Here is a 21,392-nt window from a genome sequence, read left to right on the forward strand (position 1 = left end):
TGTGGGAAATAATATAAACTACCTAGTTTTTGAACGTGAGCTGAGTGAATGCAAAATTTGAGCGAAGTACACGGCAAAAAAATGTTAAAAAAGTGATTCATTTTAAAACAGTTTTAGAAGATAGATTGTGATTTTTCCTAATTAATTTTCTCAAAACCGTATAAAAGTTACTTACGTCGATTTGAAAAAGTAATCGAGATATCTTGCTTCATAAACAAAAAATATTAAAGATTGATCTAATTTAGCGAAATTATTAGCGGAAGAGATTATCAATGAAGAGAAATCACTCATGTCAGATAGGATCTATTGAAGTAACAGTGTAGAGCTGATTTTGTAAACGTCAGCCAGTGAGTTGACCGGGTCTTTGGTAGAGCTTAACGTAGTCTTAAGTTGGTTGTCTCTTTTGGATAACACCAAATCGATTCCGAAATTCCTTAGCTTTGGGCGGAACTGATTAGAGATGTGTCTGTCGTATGGGATGGAGAATCTCTTCTGGAATCGGTGATAGGGGTAAGTGTTGTCAAGGCACTCCGAATATGCTGTCTTTTCTTTTTGTCGTGGATGGCGTTGAACATGTTCGTCTCGAAAATATATCCGGATTCCTTAGTTTTTTCCGTCTTCGCTGAGGGGTAGAGTCTGCATCCTGTGTACCATGAGGTGAAACGCTGCCATCTTATGATGGAACGATTGATTCGATGACTCGCTGGGTGTTTGTAGGCTTCCTATAGGTTTTGAAGTTGAACAATGAACTTTATTCCCTGAGACAAGTAGATTCAAAAACTCTAGTTTTCCCCACTTACCCTCGTGGATAATTTTAATATCCTTGTGTACGCTGTTGATTGTATCCAAAATCCTAGGTAGATGCTTCCGCTTGTGGACATTGAAAACGTCGTCAAAGTATGTCCACCATTTATCCGGCATTACTCCTTAAGGAAGTGTTTCTTTAAATGTTCGTCAAGACTCGCCATGAATAGCTTGCACAAAAACGGGGAGAGAGGGTTTGCAATAGGAGCTTCTTTCGTATGCTTGTAGAAGTTTCCTCGAAATTAAAAGTAGTTATCGTTTATGCACAATCTTGCCAACCTCCTAACCTTTATCCTTCATGATGCATCCGTCCTATGAGGTAACGACCAGTCCTCGAGCGAATTTAGAGAATCCTTTACCGGAACGCTGGAGAAAAGAGCACCTACGTCGAACTACACCATCATCTCGTCATCCTCGATATTTCCTGACTCTAATAGTTTCTCCTGTGTCCTAGGTATTTTAACTGACCTTTTGTGGAAGGAATTCGGCATACTCAGGAATTCCTTGACTAGCCTAGTAGGGATCCCCCCACTCATGTCAAAATGATGTCCTTTGATTCGTGGAAAAATGGGGGTTTGCCTCTTTCAAACGAACCTCGTCAATGATCGCCTTGCAGTCCTTCGGAGTTTTGTCTGTACGAACACGCCTTAACAGAGGGTCATACAATTACGACGGTGGATATCAAAATGTTGTACGAAATGTTTCTTTACCTTGGAAATTGGATGTGGCGAAAAGTCTAGAAATTCTATTATTATCGATGTGGTCGTACCCCTCATTATCTGTGTTCTCAGCACCATTCAAGTGTTCATCCGAAGTGCTACTTCCACCTTTCGATCACCTTATGTGCGTTCGTCAAAATGTTCTCATCATTATCCCAGTACATCTCGGTTCACGCTGCAAAGCCTGTGCGGAATGCAATAAGTTTTTGATAGAAGCTAATGGGCTAATTCTACGAGTGGCGTGAGGTGAGAATTTTCGGTCTCGTATGAAGTGACTCGTCGTGTAAATCAAATGGAGTCACTTCACTCGAGTCGAGAATTGTCACCTCGCTATACGAGACCGAAAATTCTCACCTCACACCACTCGTAGAATAAATCCATAAGTGTTTTATGACAGTGACACCAATTCAATAACAATGTTCATTGGCAATACGAACGGATTTCGACAAAAAACTATAAAGCTTAATGAATGCAGACTCGACGATTCAACTCGTTGCATAAGAATTTCTTTCGTTCTAAATCGATTGATTCGAACCGATCCATATTACATCATACCATCTAGAGATGTGTTTATTCATTTGCTCTTCAAATGAGTTTCAAATTGGAACCGTTCAATTTTTCAAATGTACGTTTTATCCGATAATTCTAAAAGTGCTATCACTCAAAATTAGGTATCTTACGGCGAAACATGGTTTGCTTCCATAATTGTTTATTACTTTTTGCTCTTTTCTTCAGCTTTGAGTAGGCTTTCTGCTGTTTGTGTTTGTTCAGGTATAAATAAAATCCTTTACAGAAAAATTTCACTTTTTGATTCTAATGTTTACGGATAGAGCACGAAAGAGGAACACGAATTAGGAAAATAGGAGAAGGGAGACGAAGGAAAATTTAAACCTACAATAGCGTAATACACATACATAATCATAGTAATTATACAACTAAAATCGTAAGTCAAGAATAGACGTGTTTTTATCCAATTACTTGGACGATCCGGAACCGCTGGGGTAGCTCGGCGTTGGTTGTCCCGGCACCGAGAACGTCGGCCGGAAGTTGGCAAAGTTCGCCGCGGCAGCGGCTGCCGCCGCAAAGCCCGGCAAAGTGGTTCCTTGGAAACCGGCTGGGAACTGTGCCAGAGGTGCTGTTTGGGAAATATAGAAAATAATCAATCACAAATTCGTCATAATTAATTGATTGAGCAGAACTTACGATTTGGCTGTACGGTGTTTCCGGTGGCCGCCAGGCGGGACAGAATCGACCGTTCGGACATCTGTAGCCGTTGAGCAACGGGTGGAATGCGGGCCAGAGTGGCCGGTAGGCGCGAAACATCGCTCTTCATGTCGGACAGGAGTTCCTCCAGTTGGTTCAGAACCTTGTGCAGGACGGCATTGGCCGGTTTGTTGCCGGCCAGAGATTCCTTGCTCAAATGCTGATGCGACTCAGCAAGGCATTCGACTTCGGCGAAGCGTGCGTTCAGGGCCATAGCCGGGTGGCTGGCATCCTGGGACAGATTCAGCACCGCGGCCCGTCGAAGCTGTTCCTCGATGACGAGGGACTGCTCCAGCAGCTTAAAGCGTCGGGCCAAGAATTTGTTCTTGATTTCCAGGAAGTTACCCTTACCAACGTCCATTTTGAAAGGTTCGTTGATGATCGCGAACCGGATATCGTTCTGGATGTCTTGCCAGCGACCGTAACCATGGGTGACGATACCGGCCAGCAGCCAGTAATCGTGACGACGATGCCAGATTTCATATTCCCGTCCGGGAACTGCCGCTTTCTCTTCGTTGATCCAAAGAGTGTGCAGTTCCGTAAATCCTCCATCGGCGATGTTGAACATAAACTGTCGTTTATGGACTTCAATTGGTTCTGGCTTGGCGGCAGGCTTCTTGACGTCTTCATCGTCGTCCTTAACAATGACCACATCGTCGTCATCGTCATCAATTGGAATCGGTTTGTCCTCTTCCTTCTTGTCCGACGTTATCTTCACGTCATCGTCGTCATCTTCTTCCTTCTTGGCCTCCGTCGGGGCGGGAGTTGAGCTCTTACTATCTTCTTCCTTCGGTTTTTCGGTCTTGACTGACTCTTTCGAATCTTCCGATTTCACTTCGGCATCTTCGGTTTTCTTTTCCTCCGAAGCTTCGCCGTCCTTTTTCACCTCCTCCTCAGGTTTTGCCTCTCCAGATTCGGACTTTTCTTCAGTCTTCTCTTCTTTTTTGTCCTCTTCTGGTTTCTCTTCCGATCCTTCTTTCTTTTCGTCCTCCTTCTTTTCTTCGGGCGTGTCCTTTTTGATCTTATCTTCGGCGGAAGTGCTGGTATCATCCTCCTTATCTACAGCGGTCGGAGCAGGACTGGGAGCCGCGCTGGTCGCCGGAGTGGCACTCGTACTGGTCGTAGCTGATTTCGGGGTTTCGCTAGCATCTCCTGGCGAGGACTTAATTGGTTCGCACGGCCTCTTGATCAACTCTGGCATGCTGTAGTATCCATTGATGTGTTCAAACTCTTGAACCTTCTTGCGGATCAAAGACATGACGCCGATTCGGGTTAGAACATGCTGTCGGCTTAAACCTTCCCGGGGTACGCCGTCAGCAAAGGTTTCCGCATTGTCTGCTCCCGGTTCGCAGAGATGCCGCATGAACAGTGATACGTATGCTTTGAAATTACGTTCTGATTTGCCACGCAAATCACGGACCAACCACTGAGAGTTGAAGGCGTCCTGAGGAGGCATTCCGTAACGCATAATCGCATTCAAGAAACTCTTTCTCTGGCGAGCGTTGAAGCCGAGGACTTCAATGTTACCACCAACTCGAGCCAGCAGCGGCGGAAGCGGACGATTATCCCTTTCGGATTGATTTCTCTCAATTCTCCTCTTGCTGCGACGATTCAGATCTCCATCCTCGTCATCCTCATCGCCCTGATCATCTGAGTTGCCAGAGTAATCCGAGTTGTAGTCGGAGACATTTTCTTGCCAAGTGGAATCCTCCTTGACCGGATCGGCTTGGACCACTCCACCATCCGTGTAGTTGACCTGCTTGCGAACACGTTTTCCCTTGCCAAGGGTTCGCGATAGATCTTCTTGATGTTGTTCGTAATGGTGTCGCAACAGTTTCACCCAATAAGCAGGATCCGAATTTTCCGCATCTTGCTTGATGATTTCGGTGTCGACTTCCTCTTCGACGTCTTCCTTTGTCGAATAGGAGGCCACCTTGAACGATGACAGATACTCGTTGGCCCAGTTTTCCTTTTCTTCCACACCCTTGTTGGAACGATCCAGCAACTCGGCAACGGCTTTGTCATCGTAATGGATAGCTTCTTCGTCTTTTCCGTCCTCTTTGAACAGCTCTTCCGTACCGAATCGCAGAATGTCGTCCAATTCCTGTTTGGTGAAATTGGCTCCCTTACCTCCCATTCCAGGTCGCACCACCAAATGGGTCAACATCATTTTTCGCTTAGCCACCTGTGTGACTCGCTCTTCCACGGAATTCCTCGTTACGAACCGATAGATCATGACCTTATTGGCCTGACCGATACGATGGGCACGAGAGAAGGCCTGGATATCGTTGTGAGGATTCCAATCCGAATCGTAGATGATGACGGTATCAGCGGTAGCCAAATTAATACCCAAACCTCCGGCCTTGGTAGAGAGAAGGAAACAGAACTGTTGCGCTCCAGGAGCATTGAATCTATCGATGGCTTCCTGCCTAAGCGTTCCGGTGATACCACCATCGATACGCTCGTACTTGTAGCCGAAACCTTCCAGGAAGTCCTCCAAAATGTCCAACATCTTTGTCATCTGCGAGAAGATCAACACACGATGTCCTTGCTCCTTCAATTGCTTGAGCATCTTTTCCAGCAAGACCAGCTTACCGGCCGCTTTGGTCAGCGATTGGATTTCGTAGCTTCCGCCGGGACCCAACGGTGCCTCCTCGACAGCCGCTTGGAACAGATACGGATGGTTACAGCACTTCTTCAGGTCCATCATGATGTTGATTAGGGAACAGGCGCCACCACCTCCCCTCGGATTCAGAGCCTCGAAGTTACGGGTCAGGATGTACTTGTAGTACTTCTTTTGCATTTGAGACAGCTCGACACGGACAATGAATTCGGACTTGGTGGGCATGTTTTTCAGCACATCGGCCTTGAGACGACGCAGCATGTGCGGTCCCAACATCTCGTGCAGTTTTTTGACCTACGGGAAGCAGATTGAACAATTAGTACTCCCCTTTTCCGATAGATTCCCACTGAGATTGGGTGCTATTTCGGTTCGAACTAGGAATTGAATTTAACCATCCAGTCGTCGCGCAGTTTGCCACCGTTAGGACCACCACACTGCTGTTGTGAACAAAAAGCGAGGTTTTTTCAACAGTGTTGTACAAAATGCAACAACGCGACGACTAAAGTGTTAGGAAAACCATAAATGGGTTTATCGGCCTGATTTTTTTCTGAAAATTTGAAACTTTTCAACATCGTTGTTCTAATTAAGGAAGTCATTCAATTTACACTGATGGACTTATTGAGGAAGATTTCAAGATTTTGGTGCAGGATATTTACAAGGATACCTCTTAAAATAACTCCAGAGGTTAGTATAAAGATTCATCTAGAAATTTATTCAGTGATCCTAAGTGATTAGCAGGGCTGGTAGCAGTCAGACAGTAAAATAATAGTGACTTTAGTGACCAAAATGAAAAAAATAGTGACCAAAAAGTGACCTCAAAGTGATTTCAAAACTACATGTTATAGTCATGAAACTGACTATAAATAAAAATACGTTCTATGTGGATATTAAGGTGAAGATGAATCGAAGCCAAACCTAAAATTTTCAAGAGCAAAAATCTGGAGAACCAGACATCCTTTTAAGTTGAAAACTTGATCGATTGGTCACTACCTAGTGGTGACCAATTGAATAAGTTTTCAGCTCAAACGAGTGTTCGGTTCTCCAGATTTGTGCTCTTGAAAATTTTAGGTTTGGCTTCGATTCATCTTCACCTTAACCAATCTATATTTTGGGTGAATTTAGATTGTAGAGAACTGCACTGCCCATGTTCGCATAGTCGACGTAAGCGCCAATATAATCAAAATTCATATTTTCCTTGCTATGCATTCTTTGCCTAGTAACACACTCGTTGGACATGCGAACAGCACTTACTTGTTAGCACATACGGTTTGTCTAGTGTTTGTTCGGATACACTCAAAAAAATCCAAACGTTATTGCTACGTGAAAAATCACGTAGATCATTCCAAATTCATTTTGCCTCCACTTCACTTGACTAACATAAAGATCACTAAGCCATTCATAACCATCAAATAGTGAATCGGTAATTGTTACTGAGGTTACCTATCGCACTTACGTGAAATTCACGTAGGTGCCTAGGTTCATTTTGACATCTGCATATTGTACGTACATTCGGTGTTGAGCGCAAATCCTAAGATGGCGCCCGCTCGATTTTTGTAGAACTTCAGAAGCTGCTGAACTTTAAATCCTGTGTTAGATTGATTTTAAGGTAAATATGCTTTGAATACCGAAGAACCCCTGCATTACTTCATATTTTACACCTGATTTATAACCTCTATCAATTATAGCATGCGAAGGCTGCAACAAAACAGAACAAATTCACTACATTTGGGAAACAAGATTCACAATGCTCAGATTGAATATAAAAATATCACAATATTTTAGTTTTGTTTACATTTTTCAATTGGGAATTAGTTTTCTTCCAAAGCCTATTAGAGATAAGATTGGTCTTTATTCTAGTTAATTTAATGCAAAACCATCTAGGTCCTATTGAAACGCTTCGTAAAGGCTACCGGAAAATCCACGTAGCTCTTACATGTAGCGCCGGTGGAATGGACGAAGTTCAAAAGTTCATGCGTTCATTCTGGGCTACCTATGATTAACGTAAGAGCTACGTGAAAAGTGCGATGGAAAAAAACCACGTATGTTTTCACGTAACAATGACGTTTGGATTATTTTGAGTGTAGTTCAGCGTATAAACCAGTCTGCTATGATCATGATTGAAACTTACTGTTCGATCGCATAAAATACCATGCGAATATGGGCAATGCAGTAGTTAGGGTATCCATTCAAAATCAGTTTTCCAATTCCCGGATTTTTCCCGGGTGTTAAAAAACAGATAGCAAAAAAATCCTGCGTTTTGATATTTTTGTTTTTCTTTTTTTTTTATACGATGTGGACAAATTTGGAGGACATGATCTAATTTATTTATGAATTGATTTTAGTACAATTCAAAAAAAAAACGGTTTACATTTTAGAAGGGTTATGTACAAAAAGATTTAAAATAATTCTGCACATCTTCATCGATCCTCTCTTCCGCTAATAACTTTGCTAAAATAAATCTGCAATATTTCTTATTAATAAAGAAGATATAGTGATTCTTCATCCTACGCACCAGAATCCGTTTTCTGCAATAACGCAAAGGAAAAAATAATGCTGATTTGCTGAAATATCTAAAACACCGTTACCCCCTGGAATTCTTGAGAAGTTCAGAGAAATTATGGAATAATATAAATGTCTGCTTTGTGCATCTAAACTTCCTCAAAAGGGCAAAGTTCCATAGCCAACCTATTACCTTCTAAGAATGCCTTAAGAATTATGCGTTAGACATGGCTTATGCCTGATTTATGGAGAAATGATTGATCTGTGATGAATCTTATGTTGGATCCAAGAAAAGATCTTTTAACAGAAACATTATTTCCAAATACATGTTATTGTTCTCCTATGAAGCTGACTAAAACTTATCACATAAATCCAAGATTGCATCTTCCAAGTAATCTTCAAAAGAATTAATGAACATATTAATAATCTAGTCAAATGCTTTACAAAAATCTTACCAAGAATACCTAAAGGACCTCTTTATTTATTTATTCATCAAAGAACTAGCCATGACATTTGTTTTGGATTATTGAAAGAACTCGCTGTCAATCTGCAGAAATCTATACAAAATCTCGTCAGAGGCTTTATACGAACCGTCTAGGCAAGTGGTTCCCCACCTTTTTGGAGCTGTGGCCCCTTTCAAGTTCTACAAATATCCCGCGAACCCCTGCAAACAAAAATTGTAGACATCTTTTTTTGTTAAATAAATAAAAAGATTGGTTTTTGGTATAAGGTGACTTAAATGCAGATCAGAAAAAGGATCAGATTCAATTAACTACAATTACAAAAACATATTCTTTTTCGTTTTTCCCAGCATATCTCAATAGATCTCACAAAGGATTTGTCTATGATCAATGACATTGAAAAAAAAAACTGTCAATGAACCAGTGATGAAGGTGGTGAACATGTCTGCTGAACCAGAACAAAAACAAGCAAAATACTCGCGAGTATAAAAGTGCTGTAATCTGTCGATATTTTCGTGTACGTATTCGGGGCTGTTCGAAGTCAATTGGGCTTTTGGTAGAAAAGGCCCCTGAGTTTTCTAGACTTCAAGGGACCTTTCTTACAAACTTGTAGTTTACTGTCGATTTGATGAATGTACACTTGATTTGTCTGTCAAAACCATAATAAATCTCACCTTGTTTGGTTGCACGCGAGTAAATGTTCACGAACATTTTAATATTTCTCGAATACTTTTTCAAATCGACGTAAGTAACTTCCATACGGTTTTGAGAAAATTAATTCAGAAGAATTACAACCTGTTTTCTTAAACTGTTTTGAAATGAATCACCTATTTAACATTTTTTCGACGTGTGCATTGCTTAAGTTTTGCATACAATGAGCTCGCGTCAAAAAACTATGAAGTTCTTATTATTTCACACAAGAATTCTATGACAAAATGATAAGCCATTTTATTCAGTTACTTGCGACATTTTTCCACCAGTGTAAAATCGGCTCAAGTAGTGTTTTGTTTTGATTCGTGGTTAAGTCACTTTGTCTCTCCATACAGCGGGGCGGCGTAAGTAATGGTTAGGTTACGAAAGTTGAAAATATTACTTTCGTCGTTTTGTAAATCCGGATATTAAACGTTCTAAAAGTGAAAAATCGAGATGGTTTAGAGCGAAACGTGTAGAAACGTCTGCGAAACACGTAGGATCGATAAAGTAAGTTTGTATACTTTTTTAACTTGAGCCTGTATGAATAAGTTTTCGAGATTTGTTCTAGTATGTTCTCCCGTGCAGGCGGGTGCAAACCTTCACTCATCAAGTTTGTTCGCGAGTCTGTCGTGTTTGTTTTGCGTTGGTTTACACGCGTAAGATGCTTCGTGATTTCCACCTTGGCAAGGAACCTAATTAGCGGTTTAGGGAAATCCTTCGAAATTTTTTACATTTGTCAATAGATATCCTTGACAGGGTCTCACACAGATCACGTCTGCGTTCCATATAATATCTTCTATGGTCTTCTGTATGTATCTATCCGTGACGATATTTTTGCAAGGCAATTTTTAGAATATATTGTAAGGAATATAGCAAGCATCAACTTTGGCGGCTTCTGTGAATATTTCAAGACACTTTCTAATGGGTTTCATAGCCCATTGTATACCGTGGGATGAATTTCATCTGGAACTACCAGAAAAGCTAGTCAGATAACCTTCAAGAATCTTTCCAAGAAGTACTGCTGCAGGAATATGTTAAAATCTTACAAGGAATCAAATAGAAATCCAGTTAACTGTATGCGAGTTGCGCCAAGAATTTGGGTACAATAAGTAAAAATCCACCGAGGAAAATCAAAAATATGTCAGTAATTTTCTGCGCATTCCTCAAGAAAATATCTTAGTGTAAATTTTTAATAAAACAATTTTAAATCATATAAATTCGTTTGTTTTTTTTTTCTCTTAAATTCACAATGAATTAATATGATTTTTCTTAGGAAACTGCTATTAAAAAATATGTATCAACATTTATGCTGTTTGGATGAACATTTACTATGTGGTTTGGGATTGAAATATTGAGTAAAAAGAGCTCCTGTAAGAAAAACATTGAAGGGATAATATTAAAAAAATATATTTTTATCCAAATGTCAGAGAGACATTAACTTCTAAGAATTTAAAGCAAAATTAGCCAAGGACCTTTTCTAGAAACTACTGAAAATTTTATTAGCAATCTACTACTAACCATTTCAGTGATCTCTCAAAAAGAATTTTTAAATACTGGTCGAATATCAGTTCGATATTCGTTAGGATTCCCGCAAAAATTTCATATGCCATGATTTCAAATGGAAATCGAACAAGCATCTCGCCAAGAACATTGTCAGAAATCCTTAAGTACCCCTTTAAAATTTTTTCAAAGATCCTAATCGTTAAGTATCTCTCTATCACCTCACCAAAAAATAATCATAATGCGAAGTACGAAACACAGACGGTGGTGCACTCGTTGTTAAACATTCTAGTTCTACCCCATAGTACTTAAAATTTAAATAAACCGGTAGTTATGTTATGTTTTGTTTTCCCGGGGTGCTCATCAAATTCCCGGGTATTTCCCGTATTTTTCCCGGTCATTTGTAATTCCCGGGTTTTTCCCGGATTTCCCGGATGGATGGACACCCTGAAAATTATATGAACTTAGTTGTTGAAATATCTAAAAGCCCGTCCCCCATTGAAGTCATAGGAATTTCAGAGAGATTTTGTAATTATATGAACAAAATTTTGCTCTGTGTAATTTATACTGATTTTCCAAAAACTGCAAAGTTCAATAACAAACCTTCTAAGACTGCTTTCGAAATTATGCGTTGGACCTTTTTAACAGAAACGGTATCTTCGAAAACATTTTATTTTTCTCCTTTGAAGCTGGGTATATTTTTGACATAAATCTCAAATTGCATCTTACAAGCAATCTATCAAAAATTTGGCTAAGAATTGCGTCAAAAACTTAACAAAAATCTGATTAAGATTACCTAAAGGACCTCGCTTTTTATTTACTTTAAAAGATTTTTCCATAAACTCATGAACAATTTTATATGAAATTTGTTGAGAATGATTGGAAAAATACATTGTAAATCATAATCTATACAAAATCTCGTCAGTCGTCAGGGGCCTCATAAGAACTTTGACATAGATCAAGTAATAACTAATAGGTAATCCAGACAAGGCTTCATCGAAAATCAGTATTATCTCAGAAATCCGCCAATCGTACTTCTGAATTAATCTGTCTAAGATTTCAGTGGATCTTCCAAGAAATTTGTCAAATATTCATTTGGCTCAGGTTTTCGTAAACGGCAATATCATCAACCATAACAACTTTCTACAACTTATTTTGGTGGTTTGTAGGTTTCGTGCTTGAAGATGTTCCTTCAAAATTATTTTCCCGGTGACCATCTTAAATTTTCGGTTTTCCCGTCTTTTTCCCCGGTCCAATGGCCACCCTGGAATTATTGAACACAATCGTATCATTCAGTGACGACTCGTAATTTCACGTTTTATCTGTTTTACGACCCGTTTTGTATAAAAATAGTTGACCTAAGATGAAGTGATTCCTATCAATATTAGTACTCGCTTTCGAAGTCCTGGGCGAGTTTCTAACAAACTCTTTGATTTTTTGTTTGTTATTGAAACTCGTCTCTGGCTTATCTCCGGGAGGAATATTGATGAAGATCTTTCAAAAAATAGGTTAAAGATTCCTTCTATAGTCACATAATACTGCAGAAAGTTCACTAGCAATTTGTTCAGCAGATCTGTCAGATATTGGCCCTGGTATTCGCCAAAATTTATTAAAATATTACGACTAAAAAATGCAGCGCAAATGTTTTGCCAGCATATTCTCCAAAACCTTTACCAGATTTTTTATATTTTCCGTTGCAAATGTCTACGAAATATTCAAGAATCCCTATCTTTTTTGACTCTTAAATTTCCAAATCACACTTATTTGTCTTTATAATGATAAATGTCTATTTCTTGCTGTTTGTGTTTGAAAAGTTAACCCAGCCTTAAATTTCAATACCGTTAGATCACGAAAATAGTGACTTTAGTGACCAATTTTTTGAAAAAAGTGACTTTAGTGACTTTTTGTTGGAAACAGTGACTTTTTAGTGACCAGGTCGAAAAAAGTGACCAAATCACTGAAAAGTGACTTGCTACCAGCCCTGGATTAGTGATCAGAGACTTGACGTCAGGATGCGATTTGACAAGCTTTCAAATTATTGATGGTAATCCTGTAAAATGAATCCGAAAAGAGCTGCCTTAAAGGTCTATGAAAGAACTTCTGGATCGTCGAGATAGACTTAAAGATTCTCAAAACGGATTACCGAAAAGTTCATTAAGAATTGATCAAATTTAACTCTAAAAAATAGGTTATTTGGAGAAATTCGGTTTATTGGAGAATTTTCTGATTAAAACATGGGTGGAATCTTTGTATTACGGTGTACATAATAATCGAAGAAATAACTGGTAAATGGCTATACTGAAAACGTTAGAAAAAATATTGGAGAAATCTTTGGAAGAGTCAAAATAGGGGGAAAACCCTGGAAGAAATATTTAACTTGTTTATCATAATGAGCATTGATTGGCTTTTTTCGATAAACGCGATACTACACAAAGTGGAAGGGAGTAACTAAAGTAATAAAAGAACATAATAGCTAGAATCACAGCCGAGCGATGGTAGAAATGAACAGAAGTTGAAATCTAACAGAGGGCCATGTATGAACAACACAATCCAAAAGACAATTGGTTGTCTAACGTTCTGGTCTTCAACGAAATGCTGGGGATATATTTGGAGAAGAATCTCTCTCTGCTGGGGATATCTCAATGAAGAAACTCTCAATGTATTTATAGTTAACTCTTCCTTACCCGATTTCCGTATCTCTCGAGTTGGAGAACCGTAGTAAAACCTGGTCTTCATGGCTACCTCGATTCTCCCTTGGATCGTATTTTCACTGGTTTTGTGTTCGAAACCTCCCTTCAATATCGAGTTATGGAGAGTTGATTGTATTATGAAATCCTGGTGAATATCTACTGGAGTAAAACGATAGAAAAATCCTAGAAGACTTTCTGTAAGCTTTCACGTAATAATCTCCGAAGAAATTACTGAATCCGGGGAGAATCCGTGAGAGAAATTTTCGAGAGCATCGCAGTGGAAATAGCTTGCAGAATGACTGGAAAGAACAACGTGGGAATATTTTTAGCTTTTTCTGAAAGAATCACCGAATGAAACTTTGAGGAAATACATATCTGGGAAATCACTAGCTGAGCTATCCATATGGTAACTACTAAAAAAAATATCGACGCTAGATTGCTGAAAGAAATTCTTTAGGAAATTGTTGAAGGAATTTCCTGGAGGAGGAATAATTATGGAATTTTTGGAAAAGTTTTTGAATGCACTCCTGAAGAAATTTCTGGACGAAAAGCAATTTTTAAGACAAACCAGAATATCTCTAGAATTTTCTTCGGAGATTCTCCCAGAGATTCTGGAAATCTCTCAAGGTACATTATTTCTTACGACTAACTAAGTTTTGAACAAGATTTTAAGAGATTTTAATAAGAAATTTTTCTAAGGATACCTTCATGACTATTCCAAAGCATCTTTTATAGATCTCTTATGAAATTGAAAAACTTCGAGTGGAATCCACAAGAAAAATCGGAGAAATTACTGTAATGTACGAGGTTCTTCCATCGCACTTTTCACGTAGCACTTTTTCGTGAATCTTAGACAGCACTAAAAGAACGCATGAACTAATCAACTGCACACGTAATCAAAGTTTCACGTAACAGCTACATGATTTTCTCATAGCTTTTACGGAGCGTTTCAATAGACCCCAGATGCTTTTCCACTGAAATGTATCAGAATAAATTCATAGAAACCGGGTGGTGACCAATCGATTACAAGGCTGGTAGCGAGTCACTTTTTAGTGACTTGGTCACTTTTTTTGAGCCAGTCACTTTAAAGTCTCTTTTTTAAAGCCATTTCAACTTAAGCCACTTATTCCGTCAAAAAGTCACTTTTTTCAACTATTTTGAGGTAAATTTTCGTAAGAAAATTATGAATTGGTCTTTTTTAATTTAGGCTAAGTTTTAAGTTAGATAATCACCAGAACAGCATCATGTCAGTATCAAAAAATTGGTTTATGGTTTTCTGGTGAACTGATGTTGTTCAATATTGCGCTTGAAGGTGTCATGCGGAAAGCCGGACTTAACAGTCGAGGAACAATTTTTACGAGATCCGGACAATTTGTTTGCTTCGCGGACGACATGGACATTATTGGGAGAAAATTTGAAACGGTGGCATATTTGTTCACCCACCTTAAACGCGAAGCAACAAGAGTGGGGCAAATGGTGAATGCGTCGAAAACAAAGTACATGCTGGTAGGCGGAACTGAGCGCGACAGGGCCCGCCTAGGAAGCAGTGTCACGATAGACGGGGATACCTTCGAGGTGGTGGACGAGTTCGTCTATCTCGGAGCCTTGTTGACGGCTGACAACAACGTTAGTTGGGAAATACGAAGGCGCATTATCAGTGGAAGTCGTGCCTACTATGTGCTTCAGAAGAAACTGCGGTCAAGAAAGATTCACCCTGCACCAAATGCACGATGTACAAAACACTCATAAGACCGGTAGTCCTCTACGGGCATGAGACGTGGACTATGCTCGAGGAGGAGCAAGCTCTTTGGGTTTTCGAACGCCGAGTGCTAAGGACGATCTTCGGCGGCGTGCAGGAGAACGACGTGTGGCGGCAAAGGATGAATCACGAGCTCGCTCAACTTTATGGCGAACCCAGTATCGTGAAGGTAGCTAAAGCTGGAAGGATACGCTGGGCAGGGCATGTTGCAAGAATGCCGGACAACAACCCTATAAAGATGGTGTTCGCTACGAATCCGGTCGGAACAAGAAGGCGTGGGGCGCAGCGAGCTAGGTGGATTGACCAGGCGCACCAAGACCTGGAGATTGTAGGTCACAGTCGACGATGGAGAGAAGCAGGCATGAATCGAGTGAATTGGCGAAATATTGTTGGCGAGGCTTTATCAAGATAATTGATGTAAAGCCAAATAAGTAAGTTAATCCAGAAAATCTTGCAAATTTTTACGACAATTCAGCCAAAAATTGCTACAGCATGTGCTTCGAGAGTTCTGTATCAATTGATAAACAGATTCTTCCAGGAATGCATTGAGAAATCAAGAGCATCGACCATCGCCAGTAGCACTACGCTCGTGCTGTTTTTAGCAAATGGGTTTTTTTTTTGATGCATATATCGTCCCCTTAATGCTACAACTAGATAACTCGAAAATCAAAATTTTGAGATGTGCAATTTTGAAAGTATGACCGTTTAACAAGGTGATGGTTAATCGCAGAGATTATGATTGAATAATAATCTTAAACTTGTGTATTTTGAATCACACGCTTAAGACCTGTGGATATTTTGCAGATCTAATTAAGAAAAATGTTTTGACATATTGAAGTCAAAAATTTCAAATTTCGAGTTATCTAGTTGTAGCATCAAGGGGACGATATTCAGTACACGATGCTGCCTGTCTTGGGTTAATAGTGGTTCCCAACCTTTTTGAAGCTGCGACCCCCTTTTAAATTCTTCAAACATCTCGCGGACCCCCAAAAACTGATGTTCTTGAAATAGAAGTTTATAAAGAGTCTCATGATTCAACTAGATGCACCCAAAACTAACGTCTTTAATCCACCACACATAATGCAACAATTCTGCCTCGATCCTCTAGAATCCATTGGTTCACTGAGAATCTAGTCAGGAGTTTACCAATTATTTTTTTCAAAAGTCTGATAAGGATTTTTCAAAAAGATCTTAACGAAATCCAACAAAAAAAAATTTGCAGGTCAGGTAATTCCTACAGAAATTTGTCTAACTCACAGGAGTTTGATGAAGTTTTCCTCGAGAATCATACAATATTTTCACACAGTTTTAATGATTTCCCCAGAGATTTCCAAAGATTCCTAAAGAATCTGCTGAGTTCCCGCCAAGAAATTTTGCAAAGACAAGTTTAGGTGTCCATCAACTGCTTTGAATATTTAAAAAAAAAAGAAATCCCACCATAATTTTAAACAATCGCTATAAAAGTTATTAGTTGAAACTTGCATACAAATTTCTGCTGATAGATTCGAGAGAATTCCGCAATACCTGGAAACAGTCAAGAATTTCGAATTTCAATCCGATGTTTCGCCAAAGCTTTCATAGAAAGCAGGTGAAATCTGCCAAGGAACATGCAACTGAAACATCCTTGAAATTTTCTTCGAATATCTTTAGGAACGACGTTAGCTTTACTTTCAAATTCGGGCTGGAAAAATTATAAAGCAAAGCCGGTAAAGTAACTAGACTAATGCTTCCAATATCTTTTTGAAAGAATAACAATTCGATTATTTTATCAGTAATTGGATTGTTCAGCTATGAGAAAGTTACAGGTTTTCGTATATTTGTGCTTATTCTGCGCGGCGCATGAGGTGAGACGAGTCGAATGAGGTGACAATTGTCGACTCGATCCCATTTGATTAACATTAGTCGTCTCACGTCATTCGCGGTGAGAGCGAGTCGTCTCGACTCACACGCCGCGCAGAATAAGCACAATTGATCGAAAGAGAAAATTTTTCTCAATATAAGAAAATTCTACTGCGGTTGAATATCCTAAATTTGACATTATAAATGATTAACGATGAATTCAAATTGTACAATCAATGACATTTCAATTTACATAAAGATAGCTCGTCCCGTAGTAAAATTAAAACCGTTTAAATAACGCTCTCTGGCAAATAAGCGACACATTTATTCATTTATCAAGGAAATCAAAACTTATTTACAAATGGCTTCACGGACCTCCTGGGCAATCGTCACGGCCACCTAGGGATCCGCGGACCACTGGTTGAGAAACCTGGGGTTATTTTTTTTTTTTATTTATTATAGAGGTTTTAAACCGACCGGTTCATTCGCCTCTGTAAAAACCTTGGGTTAAGCCATGAATTGTTCCTACGATTTATTGGGAATCTCTTGATAGCTCTCCATGCAACACTGTGGAAATGACTTGAAGAACTAATTCTTTAAAAAAAAATCCTTGTAAGATTTTCTATTTCTATAAAAAAAACTATGAAACAAATCTGTTTAGTTTTTACTGAAAGAACTAGGGTAAATGATGGCTTCGGCACCCTGAGGGTATTTTCGGCAACACTAACTTATCGTCCTTGTTAGAATTTATCTACGGAACAAGGGTTACCTTCAATGTACTCAACATGTTCCTTGAACTATAATCTTCCATATAAATCACATTCTTGACAAAAATATTATATAACATGGATTTTATTATTTAATGAAATAAATGCTTACGAAATCATCGTCATTCGTGAGTTGCCGAACAGAACAACACAAGAACAGCTTAGGAAAAACTCACCACTTCGAAAGGTCCAATTCTCCGCTCCAATGCCAATTTTTTCACAAAATCTACGCACCGATCACTTATGCACAATTAAACTTTTGATTGGTCTATAAAGCACTCGAAAATAGTTATTTTTTATGCTTCAAATCAAAAGTAAAAATTAATGAACTTTGTTTTCCTCGGCAATCACTTTTTATTACTGCACCAGGTTGCCAGAAAACCATATTCAATTGCGGTGTAATTATTATTCACGATTTATTCACAGAAAAGATCGAACACAACTAATTAATTTATTGGAATTATGCAACAAAGCATGCATGGGTAATAATTGAGTCTTTCAATGCCTTCCTTATTTGAAGATTGTAGCGCATAAACTTCAAAATACTGAGAAACATATAAAATATACGTCTTTTAATAGGTTAACTATTTTGGCAACACTCCTGTTGTTCTACCAGGCAATCAGTGGATGATGTAATTGTGTCAAATCAAAAGTGAGTAGATTTGAAAAGGGTCTATTCTGATTTTCTCATACACTGAGAAGAATATGAACCTTAAAAATTACTGGCAAGGTTTGGATTTTGATCCGAATTAGCTGATCAAACCATATTCGGAGAGTGATGTTCAAAAACAAAAAAAAAAATAAATCCTGGGACATCGCAACGGTTTTTTTTTAATACACCCCAACCTCTTTTTACGACCGTTATCGGGGGATCGTAAAAAAAAATCTGGGTAATAATTATGTTTTTGAAAAATGCAACGTCTATATGCGGAAATACTGATTCGAGATATTCGGCAAAGTTGAAGCATGGGTTGAGAACTTTCCATAATGGCCGTTCAAGTTTTCATATTTTGGTAATAGATGGCAACACTGCTCGATTGTTATCAAAAGAGCCAATTTTATGGGGGTGTGATTAGCAAATACCAAAAAATTTCAAAGATGACGGTACCGAATGTTCACCAAAGTTGAAGGAAGTGTTGCGTGCTATACAGTCAGCCGAATCACAAATATTCATGTGGCTGGCAGCACTGTTCAAGAAGAATGAAAAAAAGATCAAAACCATAAAACTTGAGCGGAACAGAAAAATAGAATGCTTAGCAACATAGCAATACTCTTCAACTGTAATCCAGTTTTTCATGAAGGGTTCAAAATTTTGTCGTAGCTGGTAACACTGCTTAAGTGAAATTGCGTCACCGGCAGTACAAGTGTGCATGCAACTTTTGTTTTGCGGATATCTCAGGATCCTGACCACATAGAAAGATGGCGTCTTCGGCAAAGTTGTTCAAGAGCTCAAGGACTATCATTATTCTGGCCAAGAAATTCGAGATTTGGCCACCAGGCGGCGCTAGTGAGCGTAGAATTTTTGTTTTGCGGATATTTCAGGATCCTGACCACTTAGAAAGATAGCGTCTTCGGCAAAGTTATTCAGTAGCTCAAGGACTATCATTATTCTGGCCAAGAGATTCGAGATTTGGGCATCAGGTGGCGCTTGTGAGCGTAGAATTTTTGTTTTGCGGATATCTCAGGATCCTGACCACTTAGAAAAATAGCGTCTTCGGCAAAGTTATTCAGTAGCTCAAGGACTATCATTATTCTGGCCAAGAGATTCGAGATTTGGGCATCAGGTGGCGCTTATGAGCGTAGAATTTTTGTTTTGCGGATATCTCAGGATCCTGACCACTTAGAAAAATAACGCCTTCGGCGAAGTTGTTCACAAGCTCAAGCGCTATCATTATAAAAGCTATGCGATTCAAAATTTTGCCAAGGGCTATCATTATTTTTTGTCAAAAGATATAAGGTTTTTCCCACCAGGCAGCGCTAGTAAGCACGATATTTTTTGTTTTGCGGATGTCTCAGGATCCTGGCCACTTAGAAAGATGGCGCCTTCGGCAAAGTTATTCAGAAGCTCAAGCGCTATCATTATAAAAGCTATGCGATTCAAAATTTTGCCTCCTGGCGGCGCTAGTGAGCATGAAACTTTTGTTTTGCGGGATCCTGACTACATAGACATGGCGTCTTGGGCAAAGTTGAGCTTCTCAACAAGTTTATCGAAGACGCCATCTTTCTAGGTATTCAGGATCCTGATATATCCGCAAAACAAAAGTTTGATGCTCACTAGCGCCGCCTGGTGGCAAAATTTTGAATCTCATAGCTTTTATAATGATAGTCCTTGAGCTAATAAACAACTTTGCCGAAGGCGCCATCTTTCTGAGCGGCCAGGATCCTGATATATCCACAAAACAAAAGTTTGATGCTCACTAGCGCCGCCTGGTGGCAAAATCATATCTCATAGCTTTTATAATGATAGTCCTTGAGCTACTGAACAACTATGCAGAAGGCGCCATATTTCTAAGTGGCCAGGATCCTAAGATAACCGCAAAACAAATGTTTCATGCTCACTAGCATCACCTAGTGGTAGAATTCCGCAATTCAGTGATGGTGGTGCTAGCCCTTGAACTACTGAACAATTTTGCTGAACATCATGATCCTCTATTTTGAAAACTTTGTAAGATATTGGTCATTTATAAAAACGGTCGTTAAAAAGTGGTCGTAAAACGAATCGTCGGTAAAAAAAAAGATCGTAAAAAGAGGTTAGACTGTAATACCATTCATTCTCTCGGTAATAACTTGGTGATAGAGCGTTCAAGAGCAGCAACCTTTACAGACCAAAACAATATCGAGCCATTCAGCTTGTCAGTGAATAGTTCAATTCACGGTGAAATTCTTGACATTAAAAAAATGAAAACATCTATGCAAGTACAATGCAAGTTGGTGGTGAGATTTGGCCAAAAATGCGTAAGTTCTCATTTATTTTTAAATAACTTTCGCAATTTGACTTGATATGTTCGGTTAAATATGAGAATACGTTGCAAATGCTGAACAAATAATTGAAATCTGATTATTTTCCTTAGAATAGGAATCATTTGAAAATTGGCCCAAACTCACCCCTTCGAGAAGGTGACATTGGGCCAAACAAACTACACTCAGGAAAACGAACTATCGATAAACATATGAAAATTCGCCACAAGAAATTGGAATTCATAAATTTACGTCATGGAACCGAAATTTGAAAAAAAAAATAGTTTTCGCGGCAAACTGGAATCGAACCAAGGACCTTGCTTAGTTTTGTAACAAAAACTACCCAAAAACATGATTTTTTAAAGAAAAAATCGAATTTCTTTGGATTATTTAAGTTTTTTTGCCGAATATTACATGTTTCATATAAAACTTATGTTTCTAAAGCATTTTGTTTGAATTACAAGTTGAATAGTGAATTTTTTAACATGTGCAAATATATCATTGTTTCAAAATTATTTAAAAAATGTTGTCAAGTCCTTTTCAAAGGATTAACAAATAAGGAAAACCAGTTTCAGCTTTAAGAATATTTTTTAGCTGATAAAAATTAAAATGTTGAATAACTTGGTCAAAACAGTAAAATGCGGTGTATGAAAAATTGAACACAATTAAATAAGCTTCAAAACCATGCAAAAAGATTTAGAATCGATTGAGTATTCATGAAGTTATGGTCAAACAAAGATATTTTTTCGATAAAATAAAAAACAAATTGGAGTAAACTACTTTTTATTGAAACTAGTTTTGATTTTACACAAATTTG

At 38.7% G+C, this 21,392-nt stretch overlaps 1 protein-coding gene across 1 annotated transcript in view; it reads right to left on the bottom strand.

Moving 5' to 3' along the window:
- Window positions 1–2,065: 2,065 nt before the first annotated feature.
- Window positions 2,066–21,392, bottom strand: part of LOC5577278 (chromodomain-helicase-DNA-binding protein Mi-2 homolog) — a 47,469-nt gene continuing 28,142 nt past the window's right edge. The window contains exons 4-5 of the mRNA XM_021851078.1: window positions 2,727–5,703; window positions 2,066–2,658 (exon numbers count right to left, since the gene is read on the bottom strand). Of these exons, the coding sequence (XP_021706770.1) occupies window positions 2,498–2,658; window positions 2,727–5,703 (3,138 nt within the window). The 3' untranslated portion in view covers window positions 2,066–2,497. The remainder of the gene's footprint in view (window positions 2,659–2,726; window positions 5,704–21,392) is intronic.

Source organism: Aedes aegypti, chromosome 3 (genome assembly GCF_002204515.2).
Source record: "Aedes aegypti strain LVP_AGWG chromosome 3, AaegL5.0 Primary Assembly, whole genome shotgun sequence".
Taxonomy (NCBI): Eukaryota; Metazoa; Arthropoda; class Insecta; order Diptera; family Culicidae; genus Aedes; species Aedes aegypti.